Raw genomic sequence first — 19586 nt, 5'->3', positions numbered from 1 at the left:
TTTCATGATATAAACTCGCAATTGAGTTGTAAATTTAGAATTGAAAAGTCCAATTCTGAAGGAAAACAGACTATTTTTTTTACAATTGCGAGTTCATATCACAATACTGACTTTATAAACTGCAATTGTGTGTTATAAAGTCAGAATTGCGAGATGTAAACTTTATATCTTATATCTCACAATTCTGACTTTATAACTCTAATTTGCGAGTTTACATCTTGCAATTCGGACTTTATCATTCGCAATTGCAATTGCAAGATTATATCACACAATTCTGAAAAGATTTGGAATTGTAAGATAAAAAGTTTCTATTTGTTTTTTTTATCCAGTGGCAGAAATGGCTTTTTAGTCTTATTTTAAGAATTTGAAATAAGGTAATCTTAACATTAGGGATGTGCAAGACTAGTCAACTAGTTGACTGAACTGCAGCTGTTAGTCAACATTGAAAATACAAGTCGACTAGCAATTGTCACGGTCTCTAGAGAACACGCACGAAGAAGATGAAGGCAAATAGTCTTTAATAATTACAAAAGAAGGTAAATCCACAAAAAGGCAGGCAGGAAACATACTTATGGACGTAGTAGACTGGACAAAGGCAAACTGACCAGACAGGAACTTAAGAAGGGAAGCTAACAAGGGACAGACAGGTGAAGATGATTAACAAGACACAGGTGAACTAACTAAAGTAATCAAAGAGAGACAGAAACTGGGTCAATGAACACATGAGGGATGAAAAGACAACAAAACAGTCCAAGGGTGTGGCAGTAATTAACATTGCAAAAAAGATTATTATTTGTATGATAAATTATATATGCTGTTATTCATTTCATATGTAAAAACGGTGTTTACTGTGCACAGAGGTCTTAAGAGGTACAGCAGAAGGGGAGAAAATGTTTATGTAATACTCCAACTGTGTTTTTGTTACAGTGTATGCTATTTTAGAAATTGAATTTATAGTTAAAAAAATATTATAACAATCCTGAGGTCCTCTACACACTCACTAAAGTTTAAACCTCAAGTGTGTCATTTATGCACCAGATGGAACTGAAACAATAGTTTTCAAATGGGCCACCTGACTAATTTCCCATCTAACAAATGGCCCTGAACCTGGAGGCACTGGAGTCACTGTGGCTGTGTCGGGGCAGACCAGATGCTCAAAAAAAAAAAAAGGGTTTTAATAGTACCACAGAGACACTATGTTTACACTTTTCAGGGGAATTACCTATGAATGGTTTACTAATTGTTGTCTCTGAATATCTGAATAAAAATATTAAAATTAAAATGTTATTATATTATTATTAGCATAATGTGAAACAATTGCCAAAATTGTTCCTGCATGACTGAATTAATAGTCCGTTATTATTTTTCCATTGGCTATTAATGAAGCCATAGTCCAAATTGGACAAAGGAAAAAAAATAAATTACAGAAAATATCAATCAAGCTAAAAATTTTAGTACATCTCAAATAAAGCGTCACACTTCAGAAGACTTCAAATCTGACCCAAATGTGACGAGGCATCCATTATCAGTAAAACTATTGGAGCCAGGATTAAATGGATCGATACTCATTCTGAAAAATGTTTTTCTTTCAAACTAATTCAAACAAGATGAGAGTTTTGAGTGAGATGTGTTTTCGTTCATGCGGACAGAACAGGGATGAGATGGAATGACTTAAACCCATCAAAAAGTATGTGCTTATTAGTTTCTTCTTATAATATTCCAATTTCCGAATGCTCTGCCATGGCCAGCGAGTCCAAAATGACTTTTTGATGGGGACACTGAAAAATGACACTGATAATTCTGGAAACACAACACAAAAAGAACATGTTAACAAAATACACAGTGGGACTAAATCATGAAACATGAGCGGAATAAACTATATACAGATGTATAGATATAATTATTTACAATAGCATATCCATGGCATGTGGTGATGCCCATTTCGGATCATTTTGGATTAGGTAGTTATTCTATGAACATTATATTTACTATTTTTAGTAGCTCCCCAAATATGGTTACAACTGTCTTCAATTGTTACACAGAAATTGGTTCTGTTTGTGTTTCATGAATGAGCCCTATTGGTTGAAGAAGTGGCCTGGAGGGCAGTGCTTGTGTAAACAGAGACAGCCGTCTAATGTACCCTCACTGCATGATGAATGGCCTGATCCATCAAAGGCAGAGCCCCACCATCCTACAGCGAGTCAACTTCACTCTTAATGTGCTGCTGGTTTGATGTATGCTGTTTATTTTAATGCTGCATCCATATTTCAGAGAATACCTACATTCCCTCCCCGTTTCTCAGCTTATGATGAAATTTGATGATTAGGTTCTAAACAAAAAGGTCTGAACCACTGCCATCCGCTGCAGCGTCTTGCTATTTTAGGACACAGAGTAGCAAAAATAAATCATCCTGACAAATTCTGTTCCTTTTTAAAGAACGCATACACAGTGCTTTAAGCCGTACAGCACACTTAAAATAAACAACATGAATCTACAAAATGTTTAGCAAACACAAATAACAGTGGCACTACTGGACAGACACTTCTGAGTGTTCGAGGGGGAATTCCTCTTTGACTGTGACAGCATCCAACAGTAGAGCTTCTGTTTCGAGGAAATATGTTCTACACTCAAAAGCCAAATGTTATTGCACTTCTATTAGTTCTATATAACAGATTGTTTTGACTACTGCACCTTTAAAGAAAAAAAAAAAAAAAAAAAAAAAATATATATATATATATATATATATATATATATATATATATATATATATATATATATATATATATATATATATATATATATATGTGTGTGTGTGTGTGTGTGTGTGTGTGTGTGTGTGTGTGTGTGTGTGTGTGTGTGTCTTTGTGTGTGTGTGTGTGTGTGTGTGACCCTCTCTGTGAAAAAGCAGCTAAAGTAATTTTTTTTGTGATTCACTGTTTTCTACATATACATCATCCAACATAATGTAAAGAACATTCTGTGAAAATATTACATTGATATCTTTAATATTCACTGAGTTAGACCACGTCAAAATCGTGTTTTTGAGAAATTCCAATGTAAAGAAAAGCTTCTATTTAAAACTACAACACATTTGAACCATAATTATCCTGACTATGTAGCATATACCACATTAAAGTTGAGATTCTCCCATTTTCAGTGATATGACACATTTATGGGAAAATTCTTAAAGTTTCGTAAAGCAGGTCTATTTATTATGATGTGCATGTCCAAAAAGAAACACATTGAAACGAATGGGGGGGAACCACAAGAGCTTGAGTGTAGAAACAATTAAAAGTCAATTCACTGAAATGATTTGTATAAGGTTATTAGTAAAAGTAGGAAATGTCATTAATATATAATATATAAAGTGAATAACCAACACTCTCTCCACCCTCAATACCACGACTGAGGTGAGACCCTTGAGCAAGGCACCGAGTGAGTCATTGCGACTGAACCGAATCATTTGATTCATTCAGGAACGAAACATCGTCATGCTGCTCAGAGACACAAAACAGTGCTGTGGCTGTGTTTGGAATGATTTTTGGTTGGCAAAATAGAGTACTACAGGCAATATGGTGTCTAAAATGTATCTATCTTAATATTAACTTCTTGTTTATTGAACTGTTGTGTAAAAAATTTGTAATCATGGTAATATTTGGAGAAAAACGGCACTCTTCGAGTGCAATAAAACAGTAATAATTATTTAAACATGTATCAGACATAAAATGTCCTTAAAACAAGTTTACTGTCGAGTAACAAAACAAATTAGCTGTTCTTGAAATGTTGGTGATGCCACAAATAAATCCACACAGAAATCGGAACCCAGCTAAAGTTGCAGTTTGCTTGACTTTCCCGGCACTGACCTGATTTTCGCTCTTGTGAATTGATATTAAGGTCTGTTTTCAGTTTCTAATGATGGAAAAGAAGTTTCTGAATCAAATTATATGAGATTCAGCAGGTGTTTCTGCACCTAAAGTAAACTCAGACATGATTGAAATCAATATTTAAGAAAGCAAACCTCTGGTATTTTTTGCAAAAAATAATAAAACGTAGTGTCAATAAAATGATCAAGTTCAGCATTTATCATGTTATAAATGAAAACTAGAGAGCTGTAATTACTGGTAATGCCCAAAAAAACATGTCTTAAAGCAGGGGTCATCAAACTTGATCCTGGAGGGCCGGTGTCCTGCAGAGTTTAGCTCCAACTTGCCTCAACACACCTGCCTGGAAGTTTCTAGTATATCTAGGAAGAGCTTGATTGGCTGCTTCAGGTGTGTTTGATTAGGGTTGGAGCTAAACTCTGCAGGACACCTGCCCTCCAGGACCGAGTTTGGTGACCCCTGTCTTAAGTGGTTAGTTCACCCAAAAATAAAAATTAGCCCATGTTTTTCTCACCCTCAAAGCATCCTAGATGTATATGACTTTCTTCTTTCAGACGAATCCAGTCGGAGTTATATTAAAAATGATCCTGGCTCTTCCAAGCGTTAGAATGGGAGTAGGTGGGTGTTTCTGTTCAACAGTCCAAAAGTAGTCAAATAAAGTGCGCCTATCCGTAATAAAACATGCCTCACATGGCTCCGGGGGGTGAATAAAGGCCTCCTGTAGCGATTCGAAACGTTTTTGTAAGAAAAATATCTATATTTAAAATGTTATTAAAAGGTTACTCCACCCCAAAATTAAAATTTTGTCATTAATCACTTACCCCCATGTCGTTCCAAACCCGTAAAAGCTTTGTTAGTCTTCTACGGTTGTTTACACTTGATTTGAACGAAAACAGTGTATCCGTGTGGTGCGGCTGACACAGTCCAGTGGATACTCTCCAAAATGGCACTACGCTGAGGAGACGAATTGTTGAATAAAGTCGTTATTTTTGTTTTCTTTGCATACAAAAAGTATTCTCGTAGCTTCATAGCATTACGATGGAACCACTGATGGCAGATGGACTATTTTGACGATGTCTTTCATACTTTTCTGGGCCTTGACAGTGGTATTTACTTGGCAGTCAATGGGACAGTCCCTCCCAGTTTTCATCCAAAATATCTTAAATTGTGTTCCAAGGACGAACGAAGCTTTTATGGGTTTGGAACGACATGGGGGTAAGTGATTAATGACAAAATTTTCATTTTGGGGTGGAGTAACCCTTTAATACTTTTCTCTCACTTCCGCTATCTGTCATACGTGGAAGCCATTCTGGCAGATGACGTAAGACGTATGCGTCACGCCTGTGAGATATGCTAGTCTCGTGAGTGTGTTTACAGGAGCAAAGGAAGCAAAGTTTCCTTACTTTAGCAAAGGAAAACCAGTCTCTTCTTGGCTTATAATCGAAATCCTTCTACATTTTTCTTTACAAATCCCCATTGTGTGCTTCTAATTCGTGACTGGCTTTTTGTTTTGCTGTCTCTCCTCTGCGCTTCCACGTTCGTCACTAATCACCGGTGCGTGTGCGACGCCCAAGTCCTCTGTCATCCGCCTGGAACGGCTTGCACGCATGACAGTCAGCAGAAGTGAGAAAAAAAGTGTTTAGAAAATTTTTTGCATGGATATTTTTCTTACAAAAACATTTGGATTCATTACAGGAGGCCTTTATTCACCCCCCGGAGCCGTATGAGCCACACTTTATTCAATTGCGCACAATTTATTTGACTACTTTTAGACTGTTGAACAAAAACACCCACCTACTCCCATTTTAACGCTTGGAAGAGCCAGGATAACTTTTAATATAACTCCTATTGCATTCGTCTGAAAGAAGAAAGTCATATATACCTAGGATGCTTTGAGGGTAAGTAAAGCATGGGCTAATTTTCACTTTTGGATGAACTAACCCTTTAAAGCAGGCGGTAATTTGTGCTGCTCTTGGTAGATTGCGCTGGTCATTATGGAAATGATCTGGCTGCATCGGTGCTCTAATGAGTGCATTGTCAGTAAACCACCCGCAGAATTTTCCCCTTCCCATCTGTACTTTTATAGAATTGCACTCTAACGCTAATTTGCCCTGTTTAGTAAATCTGGCCCCAAATATGGTAAATGGAAGCTCAACTATATTTGCTTGACATGCAAGACCAAACCTAATTGGTTCTTGCAGAAGCTCGAATGTGCTCACGAGAACAAACTTCATTGGTACTCTGCATAATTTTTGGGTGAACTATTTCATTTTCACTTATTTATTTTTGAAGCACTTTTAAATACAGTAACTGTTCGGATACCATTTGGTTGAAATAGTGGTTTATCAAAAAAAAAAAAAAAATAAGTGGCTCAGCAAATATCAAAATAGAATGCTGTCAAAAGGCTGAAAAATATGAAGATTGATTGTTTTGCATTCCTACTCACATTGGTTGTGAAATGTATTATTACTTAGAACAACAAAGTATATTAGGAAAGGCCTTTTTTTATGTCCCACATTTAAAAGGAACAAATCATCTACTGAGCAAAAAGTCATTCATTTTCTCATGTCTCTCATCCTTTATGCTCTTTCTTTTTAATCAGCAAATCCCACACTTGCCTGTCCCAGATGCTGCTTTAATATCACATTTCCCCTACAGTTAATGTCAGCTGCAATTCATTAATTCTGTTATTGTCGCTCTGCTCTTCCCACTGACGGCATATCAGACGAAACCCAATTCAGAAATTTGCAGGCTGATTTCATGGCTGTGTTGATTAGATGTGACGGGTTCACATTTCATCTGCACATGGTGAAGCCAGATGAATTCATCAGATAATGGCTGGGTGAACCTGACCTCATCATGATGCGATTGAGATGATGTACATGTTGTGCATTGATCACCTTGCGGTCACGGAAGCCGACTCTTTGTTTCTTTTTCTTCCCTTCTGAGCCCGCCTCATCTTCCTCCCCCCCGCTGCTCGACTCGAGAGCACCGACTGACTCCTCCTCCTCCGCCACTTCCTTCAGAGGCTCCTCCTCCTTCATCTGCTCCTCATGCTTGACTGAAGACCCCGCCTCTGCATATGCTCTGCCAATCAGAAGAGAGCATGCAGATAAGTCACACTGAAAACTATGCACCAGTAATACTGTACACTGCCAGTCAAAAATTGAAATTAATTTTATAATGTTTTTGAAAAAAATCTCATGCTCGCCTAGGCTGCATTTATTAGATGAAAAATACAGTAAAAAAAAAAAATAATAATATTGTGAAGTATTACAATTTAAAAGAACTTTTCTATTTTTTTTTTATTTTTTTATATATTTCATTCCTTTGATGCAAAGCTGAATTTTCAGTCGTGTCACGTGATCATTCTAATATGCTTAATCTAGCAAACTGTGTACAATTTTTGTTATGTCTTCTTACAAAGCAATCAGACCTACAATATCTGCTGGACGATATAACAAAAACAATATAAACCATTTCTAGATGCACTTCTGGCTTAGTCCAGCTACTGTAGCAACGTGTTAACAATCACTCTGAACACATAAGCAACTGCATAGCAACACTCTAACATGGTAGTGAGTTTTGCTTAGGCAAACCCCTCACATATTTTCTTCAAAAAATTTAAAAATCTACTTTACTCACCATTACATACGGGAACCAACATTGTCAATGTGTATTTATCTCTAGAGGTGTGCCTCATACTAAAAGTCAATGAAGAGTGCTAGGAGGTCAATATCTTCAGGACAAAAAGCAGTAATTGAAAGAAAGGCCTGCCGTTGTGCTGATGGGATGTGTGTTTGTAGGTTTGTTCAATAATTCAATATAATGAGACACAGAGAAAATGAGTGCAGAAATGCCACCTCGTCCCATAACTCCTTCATTCTATAGATCACGTCCCAGATGCATTTCACTATATTGCTGACATATCAGCTGCTCTATTCATACACACACACACACAAACACAGAGCACTGGACTGGCCTTCGCCCAAACTACAAATGAATCTCTGCACGTATGGGCTCTAAGGACACTTACGGTAAAGGTGAAATGTGTCATTTTTTCATGTTACAATATTTTCTCCTATCCAAGTTTAATATGCAGACACAGCTATATGTAAGCCATTCATAGGGTGACTTCCACAAAATCTCTGCAGGTGAATCATACTAAACAAAGAGCATTTCATGGTCTTATTTCTATGGATGCACCAATATATATGCTGGCCTATACTGTTAAAGCAACATTTTTCATCAAAAAAATTTAAAATAAAGCACAGAAGAAAAAAAAGTGTATTTTTAAATGCTGCAAGTAAATGTAAGCATCACAACGTAATAATGTACAGTATGAAAAATAGATAATCATTCATTCATTAAGATCTGATAAAGGCTGCATATAACAGAATTATTATACTAATTATTATTGAAGATTAACCTTAAGGGAACATTAAGGAGGACACAGACTGAACTGCTGCTGAGAAAGTGCATTATACAATTTGTTCTAAACATGTATCAAGCTTTATATGAAGGGCTTTATAAAACTTATAAGATAGTTCCAGTTTAAAGGGGATCGCCCCGTCAGATGCTCTGCGTGTGAGGCTGACAGAGACGCTACTCGCGCTGTTTAATATGTTTGAGATATGCTGTTTTCCTAAATGCATAACTTATATTTCACAGGTATATTCTCCATCTGTAAATGTTAGAAAGCCATGGAAATATTTCCATGTTGCTGTCAGAAGTGCATGGGCCTTCTGCTTTGCGATATATGCTAAACTTCACAGACTTAATTTAGAACAAGCGCCACCACACGCCAAACAAACAGAGCTCAATGAAATAGGAGCGCAATAATTCTGACTAAAATATACATTTCGCTGAAATATTTGTAGCTGGACAATAAATGTGACGTGTAGAATTTTAAACCTACAGGTAAGTGTATTTTTAATGATAGCACTAACTGTAAAGTGACTGTAATGGGGTAATCAAAACGTTTTTTACTCAATTAGTCTGTGCTTTTTTTAGTATTTTCATTTTTAGTTACGTAAATTTAACTAAAGCGTTATATTTGTTTTTAGATTGCAATTAGTGGTCGATATTTGGCATTTTTCAAATATCGGCATCGGCCGATAAGTTTTTCTGTTTGCGTTCGACTAGGGACTTTTATTTTGACAGTGCTGAGAACGGCAGCGCCTGAGCACACACTGCTCACATTCTCCCTCTTGTTCGCTAACATCGTTCTAATACAGAAAGTCTGTATAATAATCAGATAGAACCGTTAAACAAAGTAATTAAAATGTATACAAAAAAGTATTATAACAGTTGCTTTTATATTATTAGTAATAGAAAGGCAAACATTATAATATATTCTCTTGCCGTCAGCATTTAGCAAATACACATTTACATAATTTAAACAAATCTTTGAATATCTAATGAACATTTAATTTCACAAACCTTGCAAACTTAGCCGAATCCAGTTGTGAGATCTTGTGAAGTGTGCATTTGTATTCTGCATGATGCCCTTGTGAATTGAATGCTGACAGGAGGAGAGTTCAGCTTCACTGGAGATGCACGATCGACAAACGTTAAACTCGTGATTTAAAATTATGCTGCGCTTATATGTATTTGCCGACTGTCATATTCATGTAATTTTCACTGTGTTCTGTATGTAAAATGAGTGTTACCTTGGCTTTATTAGAAAAATATGATTCCCAATGCACACAAACTTCCCAGAATACTGAGTGCCCTGTTGGTTACAGTGTTTACTATTATTAAATATTTATTTATTTGTGAAAAATACTTTGTCGGTATTTTACTTTGTAGGTATGTTTACTTTACATATTTATTTTTCAATCCATTTTCAAATTATTTCAAATTTCTTAAATATTAATTAAAATAAATATAATTATATAGGCTTTATATATCCTGCTCTCCAAGATATCGACTGTTAAAAAACCAATATCGGTCAACCACTAATTGCAATATTACAATGTTAGAATGTAATGCGATTTTAACCCTTTTGCAGATAATATATGCCTACGAGGTGACATTCATTTTATTTGTTTAATTATTTGTTTAATCCAAATACAAAAGCATAGAAAATACAGAGATATATACCATATAACGCAAATTAGCCAAAAAATACAGAGATATGAATTTTTGCTCATATCACCCAGCCCTAGTGTGTGTATATGTGTGTGTGTATATGTATATGTATATGTATATGTATATATATATATATATATATATATATATATATATATATATATATATATATATATATATATATATATATATATTACATATTTCGATTATATGCGTGCCACCAAAGCCACCGCCCAGGCCATCGGGCAGTCAATGTCCAGCCTGGTAGTGTTGGAACGCCACCTTTGGCTCACGTTGACGGAGATGAAAGAGGAGGATAAAGTTCCCTTCCTCTAAACTCTGGTCTCTGCGAACAGCCTGTTCGGGCCAGCTGTGGAGGGCTTCGAGGAGCGGTTTACGGAGGCTCAGAAGTCGTCTCAAGAAATGCGACACTTCCTCCCAAAACGCACCAGTTCTTCTGCTGCTTCTAGTTGCCCCAAGCCAACGCCAGCCACTCCCGAGCCCCGACCTCCTAAGGATCGGCAAGATAGAGGGCGTTCCCCTTTGCTACCCCTTCCCGAAGCGCCAAAAAGCGCCGAAGATCGCCTTGGATCCGGCACCTCAGAAGTCCTCCTGATCAGCCAGGCAGAAAGAGGGGCCCGAGTCTCGCTACCGCCGGACCACCCTGCAAGCAGCCTCTGATGTGCCTCTTGTCACCCCGCTCAGCGCTGGGTGCAGAGGGAAGTGTGTCATTGGTTCCCCACGGGCCCACTCTAGCGGCCGGGTGTCCGTCCGCTGTGATAGCGGACAAAATAAAACACATACATTTTCAAAAAGAAGAGAGCAAATATCCTCTTCTGCCTACCATAAGCGTTCTGCCCTTATGCAGCCAGTCTTTAGAGCCTATTCAACCTCTTGCCACACCGGCCGAGGCCTGGGAGGCCATCCCCGGTGTGTCAGAGTGGGTAATGGCTACAATAAGATGAGGTAATTCACTCCAATTCGCACGAAGACCACCACTCTTCCGCGGTGTGGTCGCCACCACAGTGCACAGCGAGGGCGCTCAAGTCCTGCGAGCAGAGGTGATGAATCTGCTGGTAAAGGGAGCCATAGAAGTCGTTCCTCCAGCCCAGAGCGAGTCAGGCTTTTACAGGCGCTACTTCCTCGTCCCCAAAAAAGACTGTGGCCTGCGACCTATTCTAGATCTCAGACTCCTGAATCATGCCCTGGCAAAAAGGTTGTTCAGGATTATCACATTGAAACAGATCCTCTCGCAAATACGTCCAGGGGACTGGGTCATGTCACTGGATCTTAAAGACGCATACTTTCACATCCAGGTAGCCCCCCATCACAGACAATTCTTGAGATTCGCATTTGAAGGGGTGGCATATCAATACAAGGTCCTCTCATTTGGGCTGTCCCTGGCTCCCCGCACCTTTACGCGATGCATGGATGCGGCTCTCTCCCCTCTGCGACAGATGGGAATCCGCATCCTCAACTACCTCGATGACTGGCTCATTCTGGCCCAGTCAGAGGCGGCTTCAACATTGCACAAGACCTTCCTCCTCAGCCACTAAGATCTCCTGGGGCACAGGGTCAATTTTGCCAAGAGCATACTGTCACCCAGCCAATGAGTGTCGTTCTTGGGACAGTTATTGACTGTCCCCAGGACTGCAGATGACAGCAACTGTCTCAGCAGAACGAGCCATGACGATTCATCGCCGTGCGGCCTCCTTCAAGGAAGGGACCGTCCACCCGCTCAAGGCTTTCCAGAAAATGCTGGGTCTTATGGCAGCAGCTTCGCCAGTACTTCGGTTGAGCCTGCTCCACACAGCCTCCCATCCAGTTCTGGCTGAAGCAGAGGGTTCCATCTGCGGCTTGGCGTCACGGTCGCCATCGCATAACGGTGACTCGGGCCTGTGCATCAGCCCTGAACCGTTGGAGGGACCCCTTCTGGCTGAAGCGAGGTGCGATCTTAGACACGGCGCATAGAAGGAAGGTTGTCACGACAGACACTCCAACAAGGGTTGGGGAGCACTGTGCGAGGGCAAACCAACCTTCGGTCTTTGGTCCGAAGAGGAGTCGGGCCTGCACATCAACTGCCTAGAGGTGTTAGCAGTGTGCCGTGCCTGTCAATTCTTCCTGCCGGACATAAGGCGACACCGTGTGCTAATATGCTCAGACAGCAGGTCTGTGGTGTCATACATAAATCACCAGGGCAGCCTAGTCTCGAAGTGCCTCTGGGAAAGACCTTCTTGTTTGGGCTAAGACCAATCTGCGCTCACTGAAGTGGACGCTCCATCCGGTCTCGGTTCCGAAAATCTGGGAAGTCTTTGGCAGAGCTCGAGTAGACCTCTTCTCCTCCGAAGACAACTCTCATTGCCCAATCTATTTCACAAAGAGCACGGATGCTTCTTCTAATAGCCCCCCTCTGGAGGAACAAGCCGTGGGTGTCGGAGTTATTCCTAAGCAGCCCTGTGGCCCATCCCCATCAAAGTTTACGCGGCAGCCATAGCGGCTTTCCATGCCCCTATTGCTGGCCGATCGGTGGCCAGGAATAGTGCGGTGGTCCAGTTTATACGAGGCGCCAGGAGAATTAACCCCCCGTGTCCTTGTACAGTTCCACCTTGGGACTTACCAACCATACTAAGGGCCTTGAAAGGCCCCCTGTTTGAACCATTGCAATCCTCGAGCCTCAGATCACTCTCGTTTAAAACCGCCCTGCTGTTGGCACTGGCATCGGTTAAGCGAGCAGGAGACCTACAGGCCCTTTCCGTCAACCCTGCTTGCCTGGAATTTGGACCTAACGACTCCAAGGTTGTCCTGAAACCAAGGCTGGGTTATGTACCTAAGGTTCTCTCCACTCTGTTCAGAGCCCAGGTCATAGTGCTTTCCCCTTCGACGGATGACCAGGAATTGTCCCTGCTCTGCCCCGTCAGGGCCCTGAGGGTATACATTGAGCGTTCCAACCTCATACAGGAGGTCGAATCAGCTTTTTGTCAGCTTCGGTAACCGCGCTAAAGGGCGCCCTGTTACGAAGCAAAGAATTTCCAGGTGGTTAGTCAGAGCTCATTGGAGTCAGAGCCCATTCCACCAGAGGCATTGCCTCTGCCTGGGCATGGTCCAGCGGGGTGTCCATTTCGGAAATTTGTGAGGTGGCTGGCTGGTCCTCACTGTCCACATTTGTAAGGTTTTACAACCTGGACGTCCCTGCCTTGCAGGCCAGAGTCCTTTCTGCTTAATTCGCCGCCTCCGGTTAGTTAAGCAGTCATATGGGTTCACTTAACAAACATTGTTCAAGTCCCTTCTTCACTTGGACGGTCGCCGCCTCTCTTTCAGTTGAAGAGGAAAAAAGGAGTTTTTCCCATACAAGCATCTTACGACGCAGTACTCGTTCCCATATCTCAGGGAACCGAGGTTATGATAGTAACCAAGTTCGTTATCTGCTTTTGCCAAAAAACGACTGTTGAATTTATCTGCTTTCGCTATAAAACAAACTTTTAATATGTAAAAAAAACATACTATTATTACTTAATCAAAACAACCCAACAGCAGTTTGATTGATATTACTTGGAATGCGCAATAAAATAAATATTTAAAAATATGCTTTATGTAACTCTAGTAGTAGTAGTATTTATTTAATGCCATGTCAGCATCTTAGGCTATTTTAAAACAATTTAAAAAATACAAATATAACCAATACAATAAAAATCGACAAACAAACAAACACATGTTGTATTACACACGATTTTTTACAATAACATTTTATGTAAATAATCACAAAAACAAAATAAAGCAACACTGAAGCACCACAATAAAAGCTGATGTAACTCTTATACGTTAATGATGCTGTATTTAATTTGTTAGACACTTCATGTATGAGACAGGTGTCCACAGTGATCTGTACCTTGTCCACAGTAGTCCAGCGCTGGCTGAGATGCCCGTCACCCCCGCCAGGGCGGCCAGCATCAGTCTGCGCCGCTGATAGGAACGGAAGGCACTGGTGTGATGCCGTCTTGACAACTGCACCATCCCGACAGTGGCAGCCGTCAGCACCCGCAAGCGGTACATACTGCAAGAAGGCGGAAAGACAGAGCGATTACTATGCAAATAATACTTTTAATTCAGAATGAGAATTACATCTGTATGCAAATACACTATATTGCAAAAAGTATTGGGTCACCCCCTTCTAATGAACATGTTTGACTACTTTAGTAATTTCTATGAGTACAAATCTTAATGTTAAAGCATATAATAATAGTCTAGGGAATTGTGTGCTTCTAATTTTATAGCAACAGTTTGGACACATCTCCCACGGCCCTGAGTCTGCACTCCCAAAAAACTAATTATCCAGCAGTGCAGGAACAAGACACATTTTTAGCAATAGACTAGGTCTGGGCGATAAATCGATTGTATCGATTAACTCGAATGTGTAGTTAACGTTGATTTGTCTGAATTAAAATCGGTTCTCTTTAATATCCGCCGATACTCCCCTCTGGGCTCCCGTAGTTCCGAATGGGCTCAGCCCTCCCCCCGCGCGTTTGCTATATTAGAGATACACAAACAACATGGCAGCGAGAAGGGAAGAACTCGTTCCCAAGAAAGGCACAGTGTAATCTGTAGTTTGGAATTGGTTCGGTTTTGCAGCGTCAGACGTAGAACAAACAACACACCGCTGCAAAGTGTGTTTGAAGTCTGTTGCTAGCAAAGGTAGCAGTACGACCAATTTACTGCAGCACCTCAAACAGAGGCATGCCGCCGAGTGGGAGAGATGTTGCGCCCTACGAAATTAACAAGACCGTGGCAGCACAAGCACGCCCACCAAAAAACAACCTACGGTCTTACAAACATTTACAAACTGTATCCAGTATGATAAGAATGGGGCCCGGTGGAAAGCGATCACGGATGCAGTCGCAATGTATATTGCAAAAGATATGGTGCCCATATATACTGTGGAAAAGCCAGGGTTTATTCACATGCTGAAAGTTTTGGACCCCAGGTATGTGCTACCCAGCCACAAATATTTTTTCTGAAGTTGCCTTGCATCAGCTATATAACAGTACTCGCCAAAGGATCGCTAGGGAGCTGGAAGGGGTGTCGTTTTACTCCGCCACAACAGATTTATGGTCCAGTCAAACGATGCAGCCCTACATGAGTTTAACGGTGCACTTCGTTAACGACGATTGGACTCTGCGAAGCGTCTGCCTCCAAACAGCTTACTTTCCCGATGACCACAAAGGCGAAATAATTGCCCAGGGGCTAAAAGATGCTCTGAGCTCTTGGAACCTTGCTGAAGACCGACTCGTCTGTATGACTACAGACAGCGGCACCAACATGATCAAAGCTCTGCAAGACAATGAGTGGCCCAACCTCCAGGGCTTTGGACACAGATTGCACAATGCTATAGATAAGAGTCTAATGGATATGCATTCAAGTGATATATATTTTCCCATTTGTAAAAGACACGTGAACAGCCTAATTAATGCATTATATCAAACCGATATATATTTCCACAAAATTGGCATGAATAATCATAATGGTATAGGTGTGTGTGTGTGCGCATGCGTGTGTATGAGTGTGTGCATTAATATTATGCAGAAAGTGAAGAAAGACAAGCTTGTGAATGTAGGTCATGATCCACTAAAATGTGTTTTAAAATGTGTAATATTCTTTATTACAGAGAATGGTGTGAAGGACCCGCGGATCGAACGTGCCATTGGGGTATGTAAAAAGGCTATGTCTGCCTTTTCTTACAGCTGGAAAAAAAGAAGAGACATGACTGAAGTACAGGCTGAGCTTGGTCTACCCACTCATCAGCTAGTAACGGAGTCCCCGACCAGATGGGGTTCACGCCAAAAAATGATAGAGAGGTTTCTCGAACAGGAGAAGGCCATAGTCCGTGTCCTGGGTTTGGACAAAAAAAGTCGTAATTTTGTGCCCACTTGGCAAGATCTTGACGTGTTGGAGTCCATAAATAAAGCTGTGAAACCATCCCAAGACTTTACTGACGCACTTTCCGGGGAGTCTTATGTCAGCGTTTCATACATTAAACCGGTGCTCCATCTGTTCAAAATCAGTCTCCTACAGCCAGAGGAGGAAGACACAGAGCTCACTAAAACAATAAAAAGAAACATAATGCGGTACCTTAATGACAAATACAGCGACCCTGTGAAGGATGAACTCTTGGACATGTCCTCACTGATGGACCCAAGGTTCCGCACAACCTACACTGACCCAGACAACGTGGAACAAGTCAAAAGAAGAACTGTCGCTGAGGCTTAACTCATGTCTCTACTTGCTCCTGCCAACTACAGTACACCACAGCAGCCTGGCCCAGCTGTGCAGGTGCGCCAAGAAGAAGCACAGCCTCCACCCAAGAAGATGATGACTTTAGCTGCCTTCTTCAAAAAGAATGCACCAGTGTCATCTCCCCACCAGTCAGAGGCAGGAAAGATAGAGACAGAGCTGACAACTTACTTATTGACCCCTGAGGTAGACCCAGACACAGATCTCCTTGAGTGGTGGAAGCGCCACCAAAAGAATTTTCCAAGGCTAAGTAGTCTGGCAAAAAAATACCCCTCGGTCCCAGCAACGAGTGCCCCCTCAGAGAGGGTTTTCAGTGTGGTGGGAGGCATTGTTACATGCCACCGTGCATGCCTCAAGCCAGAGGTAGTAGACAGGCTTGTCTTCCTGGCTAAGAATGTTTAGAAAAAAGAAAGGATGTTCAAACTAAAAACAGCACAACAAACAAGCACTTTATGTTCTCATGCACTGATATTTAATGCTGTTGAATCTTTTGTTTGCACTTTATCAGAACTACCTCCCATCTACTAAATAGAAAGATGTTAAACTTGTGTTTAACTAAAAAGTATCAAAAAGGGTCACATCATTTTATGTTTTATGTTATGTTACATTTTTATGTTATGTTGTGTTACGTTTTCACTGTTTACAATGGCAGGGTCTGCCATCTTGCTGTTTGGATTGTTCTTTCTGATTGCATTTTAACCCCAAGGGGGAAATCCAGATCAAATCCCACAAGGGAAACGCAAAACAAAATAAAGTTAAAACTTGTTTTGAACAATTTCTTTGTCATCTGCAGATTGATTTTAAGTAGGGGGAAAAAAATCGATTTAAATCAGGGATTTTTTTTTAAGGCCATATCGCCCAGCTCTACAATAGACTTAAAAAAGTTGTGAAATGAAATGGGGCTTTGTGGCTTTAAAAGAGAGATTAAACATATCTCAGCTATTCTTAAATTTTATATTTAGAAATTGAGATATAATTGAGTTAGATGAGTAAATGTGGAAAACATCTGCATACAAATGGGAAATACAAGAGAAAATCTACATAAATGAGTACAGTAAAAAGCTGACTCAAAGTAAATTTTAACCCAATTTCATGAGAAAACATAAGTAATTTACAAGTTAGTGAATTTGTATGATTTGATGGTAATCAACTTATTTTAGGGTCTCTTAACTAGTTGCTTATTAGCATGCATGTTACTAGAATATTAGCCATTTATTAGTACTAATTAAGCACATATTAATGTCTTATTCTACATGACCTTATTCTACATCCCTAATCCTACCCAATACCTAATTTAACAACTACCTTAATAACTATTAATAAGCAGCAAATTAGGAACTTATTGAGGGAAATGTCGTGGTTAATAGTGAATAAGTGTTCCCTATTCTGAAGTATTACCGATTTGATTTATATTTAAAAAAAATGGTATATTCACCGTACAATGCTACTGAATGACTTTAGAAGACTTGGAGAACAACACATTAGATATATGGACCATTTGGGATACTTTTATGGTGCTTTGTATGTAATTTTGGCGCTTAACACCATCCATCTCCATTCACTGAAAGAGCACATATTCTTCCAAATTCCACCTTTCAAAACAAGATTTCAAGAAAAGTCACAATCACAAAGTAAATGACTCATTTTCAGTTTTGGGAGAACTGCTCTTGTTACAGGGGTTAACACATTGCAGTCAAACTGTGTACATATAACAACTTTTGAGTGAAGCCGCAGGATAGCTCTTGAGACCTGTGATTTTCAATCATCTTTTATGCCAAATTTGTCAGATTCCCCATAAACAAACCAGCATCTGCTCGTTTTTTCTTGAAAAGAGCTACTTATGTCTTTCGCATCTTTTGATATCAAAACGTAGGCAGAGAGGGACTGGCGAACTCTCCCTGTGTGCTCTGCCTCGTTCGTAGGAAGGCAAAAGCTCCATAGAGGCTAGAAGAGCTGTCCGTTTTCCAATATTGACTGTATTTTGATTGAGTTCCTGATTCAGCAGAACATAATGAGAGTGGGAGCGCTACATGCTAATTGGAGTGAGCACTTGTGCGTGACATTGCAGACTGATGGCACTGGTCTCTGGGGCTGAGGTACAGTGGGACTTTGACAGAACTCTTCAAACGGAGCAGATACTGCATTAGCCCAGTAAACACCCTGGTGGGTTCTATCAGAGTGAGTACAACCGGTTCAAGCCTTCTCGAAGAACACTTTGTGCGACTTTGCATTGCAAGGCTTTTGTTATGGCCATTACAATGTTATTAATGTAATGTTTGTACAGTTTAATTGTAATTAAATGGGGACTGAAGCTGGTGTAGATAACACATTTGGGCAGCAGTAAACCAACAGTATGATTAACAACTTTTGGTCACATTTTATTTTAAAGTCCAATTCTTACTATTGACTAACTATAAACTATGGCTTTTGCCTCAAACTCCTTAAAGGCATAGTTCACCCAAAAATGAAAATTTGATGTTTATCTGCTTAGCCCCAGGGCATCCAGGATGTAGGTGAATTTGTTTCTTCAGTAGAACACAAACAAAGATTTTTACCTCAAACCGTTGCAGTCTGTCAGTCATATAATGGCAGTCAATGGGACTCACGGCTTTGAGAAAGAAAAAAAAAACAAGAACCCTGCGGCTCGTGACGATACATTGAGGTCTAAAGGCACGAAGCGATCGGTCTGTGCAAGAGGCTGAACAGTATTTATCTCGTTTTTTTAACTCTGATCTGCCGCCCGGTCCAACGATTTTAGTCCATGTCTGTGATCTACATGCTTGTACTCCTAGGTGATGCTCATCAATTTTTATTTTTTTTTAATCTGTATCTTTAAATTTTTTCAAAAATACATTAAAAATGCAACTCGTGGTGACTTAAATCTACTTCTTTTATTATGAGCATGTTAATTTCTGAATTAATAAAGTAACAAGGAAATTAAAGGGGAATGGTGATACCACAGTGTTTTGACCGAAAAGATTTTCTTCATAGACAATTTTCATAACAGACAAGTACATCATGGTTAAGTACAATGTGGGTTTCACTCACATCACGAGGCTGCTGATGAAGAAAAAACTGGCAAAATGTATACAATAATATATGAGACGCCATGCAAAGTGCCTCATTTAGACTGATTATGGATGCTTTCCTTAACATTAACCTTCACAATTCATGGAGACTCAGCTGAGTAGTGAAAGTGATTATATAAGTCAATTTACAGCAGTTTTTAAAGTAATAAAAATGGCACATTATGCAAATACTTAAAGACAGTTCATAAGGTTTTAAGTGTATCCACAAATCAGAGAAAGTCTGAATCAACCGCAGATG

The 19586-nt window shown here is 40.0% G+C and overlaps 1 protein-coding gene across 3 annotated transcripts in view; it reads right to left on the bottom strand.

The window, feature by feature from the left end:
• micu1 (mitochondrial calcium uptake 1) overlaps nt 1-19586 on the bottom strand; it is a 77674-nt gene that overhangs the window by 54386 nt on the left and 3702 nt on the right. For all 3 annotated transcript variants that reach the window (XM_079440389.1, XM_079440388.1, XM_079440390.1), the window contains exons 2-3: nt 13861-14025; nt 6782-6968 (exon numbers count right to left, since the gene is read on the bottom strand). In XM_079440389.1, coding sequence (XP_079296515.1) covers nt 6782-6968; nt 13861-14024 — 351 coding nt within the window. In that variant the 5' untranslated portion in view covers nt 14025. The remainder of the gene's footprint in view (nt 1-6781; nt 6969-13860; nt 14026-19586) is intronic.

The sequence above is a fragment of the Barbus barbus genome (genome assembly GCF_936440315.1).
Source record: "Barbus barbus genome assembly, chromosome: 18".
Taxonomy (NCBI): domain Eukaryota; kingdom Metazoa; phylum Chordata; class Actinopteri; order Cypriniformes; family Cyprinidae; genus Barbus; species Barbus barbus.
The sequence above is the reverse complement of the archived record's forward strand: the minus strand, read 5'-3'. Positions and strand labels throughout refer to the sequence as shown.